The sequence below is a fragment of the Phodopus roborovskii genome, unplaced genomic scaffold, assembly GCF_943737965.1.
Source record: "Phodopus roborovskii unplaced genomic scaffold, PHOROB, whole genome shotgun sequence".
Taxonomy (NCBI): domain Eukaryota; kingdom Metazoa; phylum Chordata; class Mammalia; order Rodentia; family Cricetidae; genus Phodopus; species Phodopus roborovskii.
The window spans coordinates 31,758,573-31,777,630 of record NW_026126447.1 but is presented as its reverse complement, the minus strand read 5'-3'; the positions used below and the strand labels follow the sequence as shown (position 1 = coordinate 31,777,630).

General features: G+C 46.2%; 1 protein-coding gene across 1 annotated transcript in view; it reads right to left on the bottom strand.

Moving 5' to 3' along the window:
- Pgm1 (phosphoglucomutase 1) overlaps window positions 1-18,127 on the bottom strand; it is a 56,835-nt gene extending 38,708 nt beyond the window's left edge. Inside the window, exon 1 of the mRNA XM_051188229.1 lies at window positions 17,786-18,127. Coding sequence (XP_051044186.1) covers window positions 17,786-18,031 — 246 coding nt within the window. The 5' untranslated portion in view covers window positions 18,032-18,127. The remainder of the gene's footprint in view (window positions 1-17,785) is intronic.
- Between the last annotated feature and the right edge of the window lie 931 nt (window positions 18,128-19,058).

Genomic DNA, 19,058 nt, shown 5'->3' with positions numbered 1-19,058 from the left:
AGCCACAGCAAACCATCAGAGTTTCAATGTCACTGGACAAATATTGTGGCCAGCCCCACTTAGAAACAGCCTTTTTGGTTTGCTGACCTATGTCTCCAGAATTCTTAAACTCTTCCTTCCCCTTGGAGTCATGAAGCAATTCTTGAACCAGGTTGTAGGTTGGCCTGTGTTTAAAGTAAATGTTTGTGAACCTGTGGAGAAGTGGAAACTGCTACCCACTGTATGTGGGCATGTACATTACTAGAGCCATCATAGATAACTATGAAGATTCTTCAGAACTCTTCAAAGACAACAGTACAACCCAATTACCCTAATGCTGGTTATAAATGCAAAAGAAAAGAGACCAATTTCATATTGATTGCAGCCACCATTCAACATAGCCAAGACACAGAGGCAACTGAGTCCACGGTGAATGAACTATAGGAAGACACACACAGGACCACTACTCAGTCATAAAAAAAAAAAAAAAAAGAAAAACATTTCTATTGTTCATGGCAACATGGATAGAATTGAGTGCCCCTAAAGCCAACATATCATCAAGCATTGGGCTATTAATGAATAACTAAGAGAGAGAAAACACCTCTCCAACATTGTTCAAGAGAAGTCCCAGGAGCAAGAGGACCCGCTCGGCCACTTCCTGCAACTGCCCTCAAATCCTAATGCACAGAGCTGCTAGGCAAGACCAAACATGGCCACTCAGGGACAACTCTGCTTACTTTGGGGCTGTCTGGGAGAACTTCTGAGACCAGACAGCTAAGCGTCAGACCAAGGACATATTGAAAACCTAGTTATTCAGAATAGGTTCCCCTCCCACCCCGAAAGCCCCTGCATGGAGCACTATATGTGAGAAAACACTTGTGCTCTGTGTGCAGCATGGTGCCGGGTCACAGCCAAATCTGGCAAGAGAAGCAAAGCTGGGAAAGTAGCAACCGCGGTGGGACTCTGGCAGGTGTAAGTGTCTGCATTTCCTACTGAATGCTGGCCCTACCCCCAGCCCACTTACGACTGTATGTGACTTGTGCAGGCAATCTACCTATACATCATCTTATCCCCTAAACTCATGCTATGGCATATTAACTTCAAAAATAAGTAAAAATAAATTCAAAGGGCTAGGGCTATTGTTGAGATGTAATGTGCTTGCCTAGTATGAAACCACCCTGGGTTCGATCCTCAGCAGTACCCCTCCTCACACACATATATACACATTTGCTTTATTTTATTTTATCAGTGTGTGTGAGTGGTTGCGCACACATGCACATGTCCCTTTCAAGAGCGTGGAGCTCAGAGGACAAGCTGCAAGGATCAGCCCTCTCCTTCCACCCTGTGAGCCCCAGGGGTCAAACTCAGGCCACACAGCTTGTTGGAGAGCTCCTTTCTTTACCAGAAAGCCTCCTCGGTCTGGATAAACATCCCACCACGGTCCTCAAGATGCCCAGGATGCCCACAGTCTATGCTGATTTAGTTGCTCTTCAGCTCATCTGAGGAATTATCATATGGGCTCTGAGAGGTATGTTTGAGGCAGGATTGAATCACCCACGGGGTGACTGGCCTGAATTTCAATGACAACCGTGATAACTCATACTCAGGTTGTACCCAGTTCCTCAAACATTCCTCAAGCATGCTTATCAACTCATTCAGTCCCCATAATACTCTCTGTCAGATATCAGAATTAACCCCATTCACAGGTGGGGATTCTGAGCTTTGGAGACACTAAACAGAGCTCAGGACATTTCACATTAAGTAAAACAATGGTGTGCGCCAAACTTGATTCCAACTCCTCCTATGCTTCTATGTGCAATGCAGAGTGCCACCCAGTGGCCTGTCCTCTATTTGGCATTATGTCAGAGGCAGTTCACAGGGGCACTGTGCAGGATGAAACCCTGAAACCTTGGGTATGCTTAAATAGGGCAGCACTTGCCTCCTACGAAAAGATATCCTGGTCTGGCCACATCAAAACAGCAGCAGAGTGTAGCAGCAGATACTTGTAGATTAAATGGTGGTCTCTCCTACCCTCAGAACTTCACTCAGAACATGGATCTTGACAGCATCTTGGATTCCCCAGGTGGGCCCTAAACCCAATGACAAGTATCCTTATGACCAGAGAAGAGGGCAGACGGTGTGTGTGCTCACAGTGGCAGACTGCACACTTCAGGCCTAGAGTTGAATCCCCAGCATAGAAAGCAGGGTAGGAGAGAAGACAGGCTAACAGTGGTAGCCTTGGGAAGCCCGAAGCAGTGACTAGACACAAGCCAAGAACACCTGGACCACCCAAAGAGGCAAGTGTCACAGAAGGGTCCTCCCGTTACTAACCCTGCTAACACCTTGATTTTAGACTTCTGGTTTCCAGAAATAGGAGATGATAAATTTCCTTTTTTCTGAAGCTCTCAGCTTGCGGTCATCTGTTCCAGCCATCACAGGGAACTAACCTACAATATATTTTTTAACTACCCATGGGTATGCCTGTCTGTCCTGCAAACACCAGACACCTTGCACAGTCACTGGCACCCAGGCTGTCAATGTTTGTCAAGTGAATAAATCCATGTGTCCAAGGAGGCTGACAGGAAAGTTAGATGCATCTCTGCAAGCTTCCTATCTGTAGTATGACATTGTCCTGGGCCAGGGAGCCATGCCACAGGTCCATCTGGAGATATCACTCACACTGGGCTCAGCCCGCAAATCCAGGGGGTCATGGCTGAGTCTCACAGGGACTAGGGACCATTTCCTGGCCAGGCAAATCTAAGATACATTGTATGGCTGGAGATAAGATGGGGTTTCAATGCAGTACCTGGCAGCAGATATAGAAGGCTCTCTTTGTCCCCTCTGCCTCTTTCCTCCAGTGGTCTCAGTGTTTGAAATCATTGTAAAGTCCTTAGTCATCAGAATGTTCTGTTTACTAAATAGTGCTATTTGAAGCACTATGGGACCTGCAGGCTCACACTAACGCTCAAGCCATGTACCACTTCTCTCTATCAGATGTTCCGTGGGGAAGCTGGCAAGGGTAGCATATATGCTAAGCACTTTTCTCATGGGTTTGATCACAAAGAGGTAGAGCATAAAGTATGCCCCCCCCCACAGAGGAAGCTCAACCTTCACGACATGTGCCAGTCTTACTCCCAATACCGTCTGAGTGTTCTCTATGCCTACTTCCTATTTGCTTCATTTCAAATCTTCCTTAAATTGTATTTCATCTTGAGCCATAGAATGAATTTCATGGAGCTACAAAAGGGCCCATACCTGGAATGTAATAGTTTTATTATTATTAAGTCAAGAGGCCTTCTTTCCCTGTCCTCACTCAGCAATGCTATCCTAGTCCTACATCCCAAACTCTTTCGCTACGGTGGGTCAGGCGGGCATTGGCTTAAGACTCGGGTTTCTGGTTTCTGTGACACAGACTTGATGGGACTCTCTTCTTAATTCAGGTCTTGGTATTTAGTCATTTGTTTGTTTTATGTGAGCAAATCTTCCCAATGTACACAGCTGCAGGATGCCCATTGAAAGCATGAGTATGTCCTCACCAGAGTGGAAGAGACCTCGTCCTGGTCCCTGCGGCAGAACACACAGGGAAGTAGGGCAGCCGGACCCCCACAGCATGAGCTAGCTTCTGGGGTCCTCAGCATGAGCTAGCTTCTGGGGTCTTCTCCACAGGCAGTGTGTGGAGGGTGCACATGGCAATTCACTTCCCACAGCTCTGCCAGAACATAGTCATCTCAGCGCCAGCTCCTTCAGCGGCCTCAGGGAGCAGCAAGCTCTCCCAATGATGCTGGCAGGACACTCGCTCTTCTAGGGGAAGCTGCCTCTCCTGTCTGTGGTACTTTCTTTGAAAGTCCTCAGTCATAACAAATTTTATCCTTTGAGAATAGATATGAACTTTGGAAAGAGACAAAAAAAAAAAAAAATCGGCTGGAGCCATGTCTAATGAATAAAGTGGGTGTTCAAATCTCATTACATCATTTTAAGTGAAAAATGAAGCCTGACTATAAAATAATGTGACTGCTTTTCCTAGGTGGCCCATAAACCAGTGGCCTGAAAAATAATTCCCACAGAGGCATTTCAAAAGGCTCGGAGCACTGGATGCCTGACTGGAGTAAGTGCACAGTCCCAGAGTGGCCTCGTGCCAGGGCACAATGCTAACTGGGACGTGGAAGCTCAAATATGTTTGTTAGAAAAGAAATCTGATTGCTTATGCTCATGAGAACGGTGGGGTGGGGGGGGGGAGTGCAGGGGGGGTTGTCTCCTCTGCACAGGAAGTAGCAGAGAACAATGCACTCACCCACAGCAAGCCTTCACCAGCCTTATTCCCCTTACAAACAGGCACATATAGCTGCCATGCCCCAGGCTGGCCCTGCACTCCCATAGACATCTCTTTCCCTTACCAAGGCTGGTGGTAACTGCTTTAGCATACCATGGCTCCCCATTCATCAGGAAGGTTCTTGAGAATGAAGACATTTCCACTGTGCCTCTAGCGTGCAGGACAGTGCACACCGCCATGTGGTTACTGCTGCTGTTTGGATCTTGAGGGTCCCAAAGGCCCACGTGCTAAAAGTTTGGTCCCCAGCGTGGTGCTGGGGAGTGGAAACAGAACCTTCAAGAGGAAGAGCCTGAGTAGAGGTCTTTGCCCTCTGGGGCATGTCCTCCGAAGCTCATGGGACCCCATTGTCTCTACACATGTACCACATGCTGCTGCCATAAGCTGTCTAACTACAGACCTGTATGTAAGCAGTGAGTCTGCCTGGCCGCAGACAGGAACCTCTAAAACCCTGAGCCAAAATAAACTTTTTTTTTTTTTTTTTTTTTTTGCTTTATACATTACTATCATTTTTGCTACAGCAGTAAGAAGCTAATAGAGACACTAAGTTCACTGCTCTGACTGCTCTTGACACAAACCCTTGGCCTCTGCTTCTCATGAAGCCCCTGGAGTTCTACTGTGTAAAATGTAGCTTCCCCTGCCTGGTGACCAAGCTAGCTATTAGGTCTACATACAAACATGCAGAGACCTAAAGTATATTAGTGATTGTCTAAGACTGAAGAAGGCAGGAAGGGTGACTGACCCCTAATTAACAGGATTTCTTTTAGTGTCCTAAACTGTCAAAGACTAGATTGGGATGGTGGTTGCACAATTCTGTGAATAAACTAAAAAGACATTACCAGGTACAGTGCTATGTGCCTGTACCCTGCATCTAAGACTACACAGAAAAACATCTAGAGACTGCTGGGCAACAAGAGAAGACACATGAATCCCTTTACGCAAAAGAGCCACACACAGCCCTGAACTGGTTCATGACAAAGGAGTTCTATTACCATAAACTCTGTTGTAACAGCCAAACCCATATTCTGACTGATATGAAGAGTGCTACTTCTGACCCAAGCAGAATCTAAATATGTGACATCTGCATATTTTTTAAGTCATGCCAAAACCACTGGCCAGTGACGATGAGACTGCAGGCAGATAGTTAGAAGACCCCGAGACTCGAGAGCTGGCTAGGTGGTGGAAATGGAGGTTATGACTGCCACAGGGAAGTTTTCAAAATGAGTCCACTCAAGGCCAGTCATTGGTGGCACTGCAGAGTAGCAACGATGGCTATTTGTCTACAAAGCAGCGCTTGGCCAGGAAGCCCGTGCCTCAAGATAACCCAGGATTCTATGGAGACGATGGGAGCCCAGCACCAGACAGGTGAAGGACCTGCCTTCTTACCCAGCTTTCCTCTTCCTCTCATCCAAAGTGGCCATCAGCAATGGACAAATCAGGGTGGGAGAGACCACACACAATAAATACAAATCAGTTTCTCTATGCATACAAGGATGTTTTCTGTGGTTACCAGCCCAAGAACTGAGCAGACCAGGGAACATGCACGCACAACCTGCAATGGCAACTCCATCTTTCATCCCCCACCTTTTATCAAAGAAGCCCCCCCCAAAGGCACAGGGAATGCTTGATGCTGTCCACTATCCACTGAGCGAAGGGGACAGGGAAAACATTCCTCTCTGAAGGTAGAACCAGGGCTCCCCACAAGCCTACCCATGACCAGGGCAGGAATCTGTGCCCCAGCCAGCACAACGCTCAGCACATATCTACATATAACTGCACAAAACGAATTTTTTTCTTCTTCTCTCCCAATCTACACTCCCTACCCACCCACCTACCTACCTGTACACTCGCATATATGGTCATACAGTTACATTATTACACATTATTAGCTACTGGATGCTGTGCTACAAGGAGCCAAACAAGGCCTGAAGGAGAGAACATCACATCACCTAGAGATTGTGGACTCTGAACTGAATGCATTGCTGGAGGCAATCTGGGCTGCTTCCCCCTGGGGTAGGGTGGGGGAGTAGTGTAAACAGCAGGTAAGGTGATGGGATGGGAGAGTGTGAATAGCAGGTAAAGTGATCTATGTGGGCCATGAAGCAATGGGCTGAAGCAGGGATTTTGAGTTTTGCTTCCTTCTCTTATGTAACACAACTACTTTAGCTAACCTCATGCCTCCCAACATACTGGATAAGTGTCCCCCAAAGATCCATGTGTTAGGCTTAGTTCTGGGCCCAGAGCTATTGAGACTCTAAGAGGTGAGCTTACTGGTATTTATTATGCCATTGTTGGTGCCCTAGAGTAAGACAGTGGGATCTAGCCTCTTCCTTTGCACTAGGTCATAAACAGCATGGACTCCCTCTATCATACTAGAGAACCCACTATGACACATTATGCTACTGTAGGCCCAAAGCAGTGGTGCCACAGTTCATCCACTGAAAAGTCTCTAAGACAAGCCAAATGCTCCTTTTCCCTTTGAAGATGACTACATGTGGGCATTTGTTGCTTTGATGGAAAGCTGACCTAGGAAGAGTGCACAGGGAACCAACCATCTGCAATCAGGTGGGCAAGCACTACTATATGAACAGGATGGCAAAGTTAAAAGACCACAGAAGGCCGGGCCCAACCTGCTTGCACCAGCCATTCCAAGAGACAAAAACTTCTGTCTTGTTTATTACTACTGAGTCTCTGTAACCACAGTTCAACCTATACAGTTTTACAAATTATTCGAATTACCATAAAGACTGCAAAGTATACACCATGTCCACTTTGGAGGCCATGTCAAAGTTTCAACCTCCAGAGCAGCCAAAATGAGCTACAGGGCAGGATAGGAGGGGCAAACATTATTGGGACAATCTAACAGATTTCAAACGTAAGGCAGGCAGAATGTCCCAAAACCATTATGCTCCAGTCGACTGTGCTAAATTACAATCCAGAGGCTTCCCATATGTGCAACCCAGAGTAGCAGCAAGAGTTTGCAGTGTAGTCACATTGCACAAGTATATCCCTTGCAGGAATCCAGCTAGCCATAACTGACACATAGACAAGGAGGAAGAGGGAGATTTGACTAGTATGGGCAATTCTGCCACCATTTCACTCACAGACCTGGTCAGTCCTGGTCCCTACACAGCTCTGGGTGTTTCCCTGGTCTTGTTTTCCTCTATAGCTGAACAGACTGCATTACATGTTTTCCTGTATATCAGTGCAAAGGATTGAAGGGTGGTCTGGATATACCATAGTGTTACCTTCCACTCTACCTTAGAACACACCCCAGAGTCCATGTCACTTCCCGTATGCACTGGATGCTGATTACTGTCTCCACCAGGGAGGCCAGCTGGTCCTTAGATTACAGGTGTCTAGCTCAGTTTCCATTTTGTTTATAGGGGTCATCAAGAAAAGAAGGTACTTGTGGTTTATAATCTTTCTTTCACACTCTGACTCCAAAACTGGTTTTGACTCAATCCAAGCTTTGATCCAAAGGCTCAGCACTTCCTCACTCTGGACACCCAAGTTATTCCTGTTTAAAGTCACTTAGGCTGTGCTTCTCAACCACCCGAAGGGTACCAGGCATTTGGAACACTGTCCTGGAATATTTCACTGAAGGCAGAAGTGTGGAGAGCTCTGAGTCTAGCAGGGGAGGGGTGTCTGGTCAAAGGGGCTTCTGCTGTTCCCTCCATGACTCCACTCACTGGTGACTTGGGAGGAAAATACATTGTGTGCTGAGTCAACTTTGCTCAAAGCAGCCAAACACAAATTCAAGCATTCCTTGCCAAAGTAAGCAGGGAAAACAGACCTCGATTCCCATGTAACATTAGAAAGCATAAAAGAAGAAACCACCTCAATTTGGGAAGATAGTTTTCCTTGTTGTAAATGGCCATATACACACCCAATGTCGTGTGTTAGTACTTCCCAAAATTGTTCTATTTGGAGTCCTTTTGTAAATGCATAGACCTCATCTGAACATCAAAACCCTGGAAGCCCTTTAATGCTGCCTAATCGGGTACCCTTAAGGTTTAACTAGGATATTATCACAACCCCTGGAATTCCTTCCTTTGAAATACACTCACTTTTGTTCATTGCCTGACTTTTGTTATTAAGAGACAGCATCCCACTTTACAGACCATGCTGGCCTTGAACTTACAGGCCTCTTGCCTTAGTTCCCTGACCACTGAGATTACAGGCATGGGCCACTGTGCCCCATGTGATATATTTATTTATAGGAAAGATCAACTGTATGAAATATCAGAAGGCCGAAGTCCCAGTTCCAACACCACAAGAAGCTGGACAAGTGAACCATATTTCATCGTCACAGTTCACCTCTTAAGAAATGTACCAGTGACAGCCTTCTCCAGACCTAGGCTGGAAACTTCTCTTTGCAACAGATGGAGACCACTATAGAAAACATGACCAATCAAAGGCAGAGCTGTTACTCCAGTCCCAGTGGATCTATCGTCAACACAAGTCCTGTATCTAAGGCTCAGGGATTATGGCAGAAGCAGGGGAAGGAAATATTGTTAGAGACAGAGGATCAGGGAGTTTGCTGTGACATTACGTCCCCTAGAAATGTCTGAAGCTATACCCAAAAGTCTCACCAACATGACTGCCTAAAAGTGAGCTGAATAAGGACAACAACAGACATGCTAAAGTGGATGGGAAAGCTCATGGGGCTCAACCCTACAAAAAGAACTACAGCAACTAAGGAAAGCTGAGAGGGGGAGAAACAGTCTTCCCCAGGGAAGAGAACACTGATTGGTTATCCAATGTCAATGGTAAGCCTTGAAAACATGCATATGAATAACATTATACAGACTGAGCTGGTTGCATTGATGTATTTAGGAATATATGCATTTAATAGCAATTAATGAAGATGGAGTCAGGAGTGAGTGGTATGGAAGCGCTTGGAGGGAGGACAGGGAAGGGAGAAATGATAACTACATTATAATCTCAAAAACCTAAAAACAGAAAAATGAATACACTGGGGCACTGATTATGTTAACCCACTTTCCATAATGAAATGCCCAAGCTGAATACAATACGAAGAACAGAGACTGCGTTGGCATGTTGTTTTGAAGGTTGACAGGAGAAGCAAGTTCTCACCACCATTTCAGACCAGCTCACAGGGCTGCCCTTCTGGTCTAGTCAGTTTTATGTCACTTAATCATCTGACAGGAGGGAACTTAAATTAAGAAGATGCTTCCTTCCGTAACACTGAGCTATGGGCAAGCCTATAGGGCGTTTTCTTAATTATCGATTTGAGGAGGGCCTAACCCACTACGGGTAGTCTCACCTGTGGGATGGTGTCCTAGGTTCTATAAGAAAGCAAACTGAGTGTCTTAGTTAGGGTTCCCATTGTTGTGAAGAGACACCATGATCACAGCAACTCTTAGAGAAGAAAATATTTAGTTGTGGTGTCTTGCTTACAGTTCAGAGGTTTGGTCCATTATTGTCATGGTGGGAAACAAGGTGCTAGAGAAGTAGCTGAGAGTTCTTATATTTTGACTTACAGGCAACAGGAGGTGGTCTGTCTCACCAGGTGTGGCTTAAGCATATATGAGACCTCAAAGCAAGCCTCACAGTGACACATTTCCTTCAACAAGACCACACCTACTCCAACAAGGTCACACCTCCTAACAGTGCCACTCTCTTTGGGGGCCATTTTCTTTCAAGCCAGCACACTGAACAAGCCATAAGGAGCAAGCCAGTAAGCAGCTCTCTTCCTCTGTGGCCTATGCTTGAGTTCTTGCCTCCAGGTTCCTGCCCTGTTCTTTCCTTGATTCCCTTCCATGATGAACAGTGCTATGGAAGTAAGTTAAATAAGTCCTTTTCTCCCTAAATTGCTTTTTGTCAGGGGTGTTTCATCACAGCAATAATAAATAGCCCTAACTAACAGAGAAACTGGTACCAGGATCAAGGTGGTATTGCTGTGACAGACCTGACCATGTGTTTTTAGGGACTTTGAACTAAAAACACCATTGAATGTTTGGTGAGTTTTTCTGTTGGAGCTTGGAAGACAAAAGTGTTGAGAAATGCAGAAGATGGAGGTCTGCTCGTGATGTTTCAGGGGGAAGTTTGAGAGTCACTTGGAGACTCTATAGGGGTTGTCGCATAGTTTGAATTAAGAATGTGTGGTTCTGGTCTGCTGAAGACTCAGAATCGGCTTTGAGTAACAAGATACCAGAGCTTTTGCTTTGGTTGGACAATCAACGTTGGGCAACTGGAGCTGAGAAGTTAATGGTGATTAAGACCAGACCAGAATCACTGAGGCGAAATCTAGGAAGCTGTGCTCTCAAGGTGGCCTTGACAAGCGGTTGTACCTTGTGCTGGCAGCTGGACTTGGTAATGTGTAAGAGTCATCAGGTGCTACTGGTTTTGAAAGCATGAACAGTTCATTGAGAGCAGCTGAGGCTTGGCACTGGGAGAGGCCAGGATAGACCATTGGTGAAGGTGTAGCCTCAGCTGCAGTTGCAGTCCCGGGAACTAAAGGAGTCATGCAGTAAAGCCAAGGCTTGGCACCATGAAGAGAGCCCAGGAAAGGCTATTAGTGAAAGTACAGCCCATCTGAAGCAGGAGACACTGGTATCATGGATGACTACCAAGAAAAGCAGCAGGCATGAAATGGAGCCCACCTTAGCCTGCTGGACAAGCTGTGTGGGCTGCATAGAAGCAATGACGGCTCTCTGGAAGAGCCCACGAGATCTCAAGTGACTCCCAGACATTGAGTTAACTTACATTGCGCTTTTGCTTTGTTCAGACTGCGACTGTGCCTTGGATCTTCTCTCTTGAGGTAAGAAAGTTAAATTTATTTTGTTGTTACAGAAGCCCACAGTTGGAAGACTTTGTACTTTAAAAGAGATAGTGGAATGTTATAGCGACTTGGATTTAAAAGGAGACTCTGGACTTTTATAAAGCCCGAATTTTCAAGTGTTTGAATGTGTAGATCGTTGGGCTTTTCAATAATTTTTTATTGTGATGTTGATATTAGTATATATTTCTAGGAATGAACAAGAAAGGAAAGGTTGTAGCTTGACAGTTATATGTTTGTGGTCAAGCTGACAAGGGATCAGTTGTGCTGGATAGTTTTATGTAAACTTAACACAAGCTAAAGTCATCTGAGGGGAGAAAATCTTCAGTGGGAAACTATTTCCATGAGATTGGACTATAGACAAACCTATAGGGCATTTCTTAGAGATTGATGGAGGAGAGTCCAGACCATGGTGGGTGGTAGTCCTGGGAACTATAAGGAAATGGGTTGAGCAAGCTATGGTTGTGGGGGCAGGGCAAGCCAGAAGCAGCACTCTTCTGTGGCCTCTGCTTCAGCTCCTGCCTCCAGGTTCCAACCCTGTCTGAGTTTCTTCTTCATTTCCTTCCACTGTGAACGGTGATATGCAATTGCATGTTGCTTTTGGTCAAGGCGGTTTTATCACAGCAAAGGAACCCTCACTAAAACACCTTCTGGGCTCCCTTCTACCCTGAGGACAGCAGTTGAGAAAAGCCTTCTCTGATTCCACACCTGAGATCCTTCACTGACCCTTAAAGCTTATTTAACACACTAGTCCGTGATTTTTCAAAAGGGGTTAGAGGCTCCCAACAGTGAGCTCAGTTCTGAATTCACCTGAGTGGTTAGCTATGACTGGGCACATGGCCAAGTATTCCAGAGGATTCGGGGGACTATGGGCGGGGCAGTTCCAACTTTCCTGCTTCGATATCTTGCAACATGTGTCTGGGCCTGCTATGCAAGTATGAGCATGGGGTTCAGTCCCCCGACTAGAAAGAAAAAGAAGTGAAGCTCAAATGCTCCTACCCACAAGCGTCACAACCAGGACTCTTTAGCACCCTTCAGAAAAGTGCACTGACACAGAACTACCCCGTCTCCACCCCATTCTATTAAGGGCTCATTTGATTTTCCTACAAGTCATGTTTTCTAACAGGGACCCCTCTTGCTTTCCTTCTTCCCTTACTAAAATGGAATACAATTGTATTGCTCTTGTAATGCTCTTGTCATACTTTTCTAGAACTTTCAACCAATGTATTTTGTCAATTTGTAAGAACTCCTAAATGGTTGACAAAGGTTTCTTACTGAGTCCACAGGAGAACAAACCTGTTGAGATTTGTTTCATCTGCTCATTATGCCATTACCATCCCAGGGCAAATTTACACTACAGAGATGTCCATAACTGAAATTCATGACACCCTGGGACTTCTCATATGAGGAATTATAATCTACCATTTACTTGGGGACACAATGTAATGTTAAATGATTAAACTTGTTTTACTTTTACATATGACCCTCCTCTCCCTGGGTCCTCTTGAAAAACACCTGCCTGGCTCACTGTTTAGCTCTGCTCTAGTGAGGCTGACCAGGGAGGCTCCCCCAACTTCCACACCAAGACCTGCACTCCCTAAAATGTTCTCTCCTTTACCAGCTTTTTTTTTTTTCTCGAAGTATCTGTCTTCATGTGGCACTTATATTTCCCTGAAGTAGAGCCCCAGAGCATACTTCTAGTCACTGTTGTGGCCCTAGTATGAAAAACAGCACATAGCAGGTAGCAATAAATATTCATCAAATGAGTCACCTATCCCAACACAATGTCACTCTTCCCTATCTAATTTTGATTATAGATTAAAAAAAGACATAAAACTTACTCTCTTAAGCAGGAAGAATACTTTTCCCTTTTGCCTTTTTTATTTTATGGTGTTTGTCTGCACATATCTATGTTGGTGCACCATTTGAGTTCCCGGTGTCCCCAGAGGCCAGAAGAGGGCATCATGTCCTTTAGAATTGTTGTTTGTGGGTACTATGAATAGAGCCTGGGTCCTCTTCAAGAGCAACAAGTGGTCTTAATCACTGAGCCACCGCTCCGGCCTCCTTTTTAATCTTTAGTACTCAAGCAATAGACCTAAGGAAGAAAAGACTGTCCACTTATTTTTTTAGGAAGAACATTTGTGAAACTGCGAAAGGAGATTCCCAAACAACTGAATACAAAGTCTTATATGACCAGGTTAGAGACACAGCTCTGTGGTACAGTGCTTGACTAACACGAGTGAGGACATGAGACTTATGCCCAGCATTGAAGGATTTAAAAAACGCAAAAAAAGCACATATAAAAAAGATTATTCATGACTAAGTGTCGGTCTCTAACAGCTACTCCTCCCTACGGCTCCCCTCCTCTGAGAGGTAGGCACATATCCTCTGTTCACAGGCTGCGGCCTCAGTTTAAGCACTAAGGAAATGGCTTAGTCAGTGAAAATGCTTCTGTGAGTGTATCAGTTCTATTTGCGAAGAGTCCCTACAGAAATTCCAGGTGGGTATGCTTGCAACCCCAGTGCTGGGAAGTGCTGGAAGAAACAGTAAGAACCCTGGGGCTGCCTGGCCAGCCAACCTTGCTGGCCTGGCAAACCCCAGGCCAAACAGAGAACCTTTCTCAGATAACAGGGTGAACCGTAAATGTGTCTGAAGAACATCTGAGGTTGTCCTCTGATCTCCATATGCATGTGTATACACATGTGCCCAGATGAAGGCACATACACACACACACAAACACACACACACATGCACCCACACACAGACACAGCTGAGGCTCATTTTTTTCAAGTCCAGAATGTTCTCTCTCTTTTTTAAAGTCTGCTTTTTCTCTTTGTGTATGTATCTCTTCTGTTCTAACCCTCCCCGATGCCAAGGTATCCTAAGTGGAAAAAGACATCTTCAGGCTGGCATTTAATGCTGATTTAAAAATCAGAAAGTATGAACAACAGAGGAACCATTCAAATGTTGCTGATGATTGAGAATTTGTGAAGCAGGACATTATTAAATTTTTTATACAAGTGGTATATTAAAAAGCGACTCAAAGACGGTTCCCTGCTGAGTCAATCCTGCCCCAAAGATACAGCACAGCTTCCTGGTGGCTTGCTGGCCAGCCAGCCTAGCTTGCTTGGAGAGTTCCAGGCCAGGGACAGACCCCTATCTTGGGGGGAGGGGAGGAGTAGATGGTGCATGAAGAACATCATTCTGGTCTCCAAACACATGTGTATATACACACAGATACAAGTACACACATATGTACCCACCCATCTACATACACACAGGCCAATACAGAAGTATTCATTCAAAATGGGGACAGTTCTCAAAACCTGGCAGAGCCGATCTGTGATTGTAAAAGTCTTCACTTCTGGTCAATGTACAGGTTGCCGCTGTCACTGAAAATGATCACTTGTCAGTTTAAAGGTTCTTAACCCAGCCAGCTTAAACAGCTCCTTCCCGAGTAAGCAGATTGTGGACAATAAATTCATTTTCACGTTTTTACTTTGTATGTGATACTGTGCTCACAACATTGTCTACACTGGTGACTCACAATTCAAGGCAACTAGACAAGGAGTCACCAAATACTACCTTTGGCCCAGGTACTGTAGGTACAGTCTGAATTTTCTAGACACCAGTTCCACACCCATGGGTTCTATCAATCAAGGACTGATAATTTTCAGAAAGAACAAAAATAATGAAAAAGAGTAATAAACTATAATACAGAGGACAGTGTGATAGCTTAGTGGGCAAGAGCACTTACTGCTAAGCAAGAGTACCTAAGGTCAAGTTCCGTGACCCATGGGGTAGGAGAGAACCAAATCCCATAGTTCCCACCTCCACATGCTTGCTGTGACACATGCGTGCACACACATATGTGCCCACACAAAGACTTTAAAAAGTAATTTGACAAATAAACATACCTACATTGTATTCTCCCACAGCACAGTATCTACGCTGTATTTAGTTTTATGACATAGTGATGATTTAAGGTAATTGCACGGCTTATAAACTAGTACTGTCTCATCTTACAAAGGGACTTTGTGAGAAACAAGAACCACACTATGCAATAACGAATTTGAGAGATTAGACAGTGAAGCAGTTTTAAATTTGCCATTCTGCAGGCAGAGTTGCCAGCACCAAGAAAAGGCAAATATGGCTGGTGTGCTGATTTGGTGCAAGTTAATAGTTTTTACAGATGTTCCTGCCGTCCTTTTCCCACAGTAGTACTCCAGCGTAGCTGCCTTCCCATCACCATCCTACTGGTTCAGAATCCAAGGCCTTATCTAGTGAATGTTCCAGGGCTTGAGGCTACTACCTTTTCAGAGCATGGGCTCAGTCACATAGAAGACTGCCTGCAACTTTCCAGTTCTCAAGAGTTCTCAGACAAGCAGGTGCCAGCTGCCAGCTAACAGAGAGAGGCCCAGTGCCCCCTCCCCTACTTCTCTGCGACTCCCTGATGAGCTCTAACTGCACCTCATACTGAAAATGGACCATAACAATTTATTTCTTAAAGACATAATCTTTTATAGAATTTGGTAAATGAAGGGGTCCTGAACCAATACTTCTGAGTACACCAAGGGAAGACTTACAGGTAAAATACAGTCCTGTCTTAAGCTTACTCTCCAGTGGGGACATATGACATGCAAACTTAACTTCACTGGAACTGGATTCATCTATCCACATGGTATCTATGCAAAAGGAGCAGTTGCTTTTTGAAGATGCTATCTGAAATGAATCACTCAGAAGAGTACCATGTTAATTAAACCCCTGGTGAGTAGAGGTATATAATTAAGTCAGAGCAGTAAGCTGGGGACAAAAACCCAGGGAACCACTAGAGTCTAAGTACAGCAGGCAACCGGGGACACATTTCCTGAGTAGAATCAGCAAAGTGATCGGGACGAGGGATGAGACTGCTGAGTGTAAAGCCGGCCACGCCAAATGCAGGTGAAAGGTGAAGACCTATGGCAGTGTTGCACAGAACGGACGAGCAGCCAGAGTCGCCAGCAGCTCCAAGGGAGCATGTCAGTGGGGAGGTGGAGGCAGCACAAGCTAGACCAAAGTAAGGTGCTGAGTGGCCAGGGTGAGAGTCAGTGAACACGGAACGGAGCTTGGCCAAAGGGAGAAGAACAACAGGCCAGTGGCTAAAGGGTGATGACATTTAACTGTTTTTGTCTTAACTTCCTTCCCACCCCACAGTGCTCCCAGAGGGACAGATATCCATCGGGACCATAAAACTCCACTATGCCGAAAGCTAAGGACAAGGCTCATGTCTGAGCACCCCTTCCCCCCCCCAACCTGTTCTCTGTCCAGGGCGCAGGCCAGGGAGCTACGGATGAAGAACCTATGAGCACAGGTAGAGATGAAGGGAGCTTCCACACATAGCTACTGATCTTTCTCTCCCTCATGAAAGTGTGGGGGTCTGAAACTCGGGGGCAGAGAAAAAGAAATCCTGACTTCCTTCTCAGTGACCCATCCAGGAGAGGCAACAGAGCTCAGTTTGGATCTTGACAACTGGGAAAAGGAGGTCCTCCTAAAATGTAAGAATTCCTTAACTCTCAGAAGCTCCTCAAGTCCTTGAGACTGATAGGTCTGTGCCAGCCAGATTCAGTGCTCCGGCTAAGTTCTGGTAACTTCTCTAACCTGCCCAGGCTTTGGTCTCTCATCGATGATTTCAAAGTCGCCATAATAGCATCTTCCTTACAGGCCTCTTAGAGGATCCCTGAGACACACCAGTGAAGTGTTTGTCATGGTGTTTGGCAAGGCTGCTTAAAATGTTAATAAAATAAAACGAAGTGCTGCTAATTTGAACAAATGTAAGTACTGAGGGGAACGAACCCCAGAGGAGTTGAGTATAAGTCAAACGATATTTTTTTTTTTAAAAAAAAAAATGTTTCTTAAAACGAGTCTCGAAAAACCAAAAAAAAAAACAAAAAACAAAAAACAAACCAAAACCAACCAAACAAAAACGCCTTAGAAAATACCTCGGGGAAACAAATAACCAGTTCCAACTTTGCAAATCCACATTTTCATCAGATTTACAGGAAGAAATATTTAAGTTACTCCTCTCTAGTGGACTTTTCCAATTAAGACAGTTAACCTCCCTTAACTGGGGGTGGGGGTGGGCGGAACCGGGGGCGTTGCATTGCATTAATTTCCTGGCCTGTCAGGACAGCTTGCATAAGAGAGCCCTTGGGTATTCTGTTCATGTTTTAATGAAAATTCAGCTCCAGGCCCAGTGAGCTACCCAGCAGAAACTACACCCAGGCAGCAGGCCGAGCTGGGGCAGAAGCGCCCTCCCCAAGCCAACAAGGGGGTGGGTGGAGGGGAGGCTTGGCACCTGCCCACCCAGACAGCATTAGCCTAGGACCTTCCAGCGCCAGGACGGGAGCCAGCGGGAGGCGCCCCAGTCCTAGACCAGAATAGCAGGGCGCCAAGGTGGGTCTGGCGGGGGGGGGGGGGGGGGCGATGGGCTCACCTTTCCCCGCAGAGCCACCGCGAACCTTGAGGGGTGGGGGCACTAGAGGAGAGCGGGGGCGGGGGCGGGTAATGGCAAGGTCAAGGGAGCGTGCGCGGGGCGGGGCGGCGCGGGGCGGGGACGGGAGTGAGGCGCGCACGGAAGCGTGGGCCAGAGGAGCCCGCACGTCGCGCACGTTCTGCCCGGCCAGCGCGTCCCTTACCCCGTTGGCGGCGGCGATGCGGACGATAAGCTGGATGGCCTCGGTCATGTAGAAGCGGCCGTCCCCGCCCACCACCAGTGTGGCCTCCTGCCTCAGCGCCGGATCCACCGTGGAGATGATGCTCTGGATGAAATTCTCCGCGTAGTTGGCGTTGCTCTGGAACACTTTCACCCGCTTCCGCAGCCCGCTCGTACCAGGCTTCTGGTCCGGGTACGCCTGCGTCTTCACTGTCACGATCTTCACCATGGTGGCGGTGGGCCGCGGGGAGACAGCGACTGTGGCTTCTGCTGCTGTGACCGCTGGCTGCAGGCGAGGGCGCAGGGTCCGCTGGGCCCTCCTCCTGGAAGCGACCGCCCAGGGCCCGCCCACGTCGCCGCCGAAGTCCGGCGGCCTGGGAAGGGGACAGGTCACGGGGTCGAGGGGGGCGGAGTCTCGCTGATGGACACCTGAGCCAGCAGTCTATATAAAGAAACAAGGTCTTTTAATTGAGGAGCAAGCTTAGTGTAGGGACAGGTCATAGTGCAAGGACGAAGAGTTCAGTTCTGTTCCCCGTATAGAGTACCCGTATAGAAACTCAAGAAACCGGTCTGAAGAACAGAAATGCCGTCCTCTGACATTTTTCCCCCTGCAAGGGCAGAATCAACCCCAAAGTTAAATTAGACTTTCTACTGTGGGCCACACTAGTTTATCAGTGATAGTGGGTATCCGAAGAACTGATTTGTTGTGTATAGTTTCTAAATTGTTAAAAAAAAAAAAAAAAAAAGTAAGAGTTTTATCTTTTCCCTGCTTATGCTTACAAAACTGAAAATTCTAATTTCATCAAAAATCCTGCCTCATGACAAGGAAGATCAACTCAGATTGGGTCCAGACAAACCAGGCTCTTGCCAGATTTACATGGTTTGACATCCATCAGGTTTGACAACTAGGAAATGGAAACTTTCAAGGTAGTCTAGATAATCATTTGTATAGACATATGGTGTTGTATGATTACCGTGACAACGCAATGATGGTGGGAACAGCAAGGGCTAAAGCATCCAAAAAGAATTTAATTATTGGGTAGGAGCAAGTTCCCAGCTGACATTTCACCCGCTGCCCCAAAGCAGGGCCTGGGGGCACACCCTCCACCTCTTATAATCCAACCACTCCCACCTCTGGAGGCCACTCTATTTCAGACCCCGGTCCACTAAGTCTTTTGAGTGGAATTAAGGGTGCACATTTGGGCAATGCCATAGTAATCTGAATGCATTGTTTGGTAGAAAGCAATGCAAGGCTT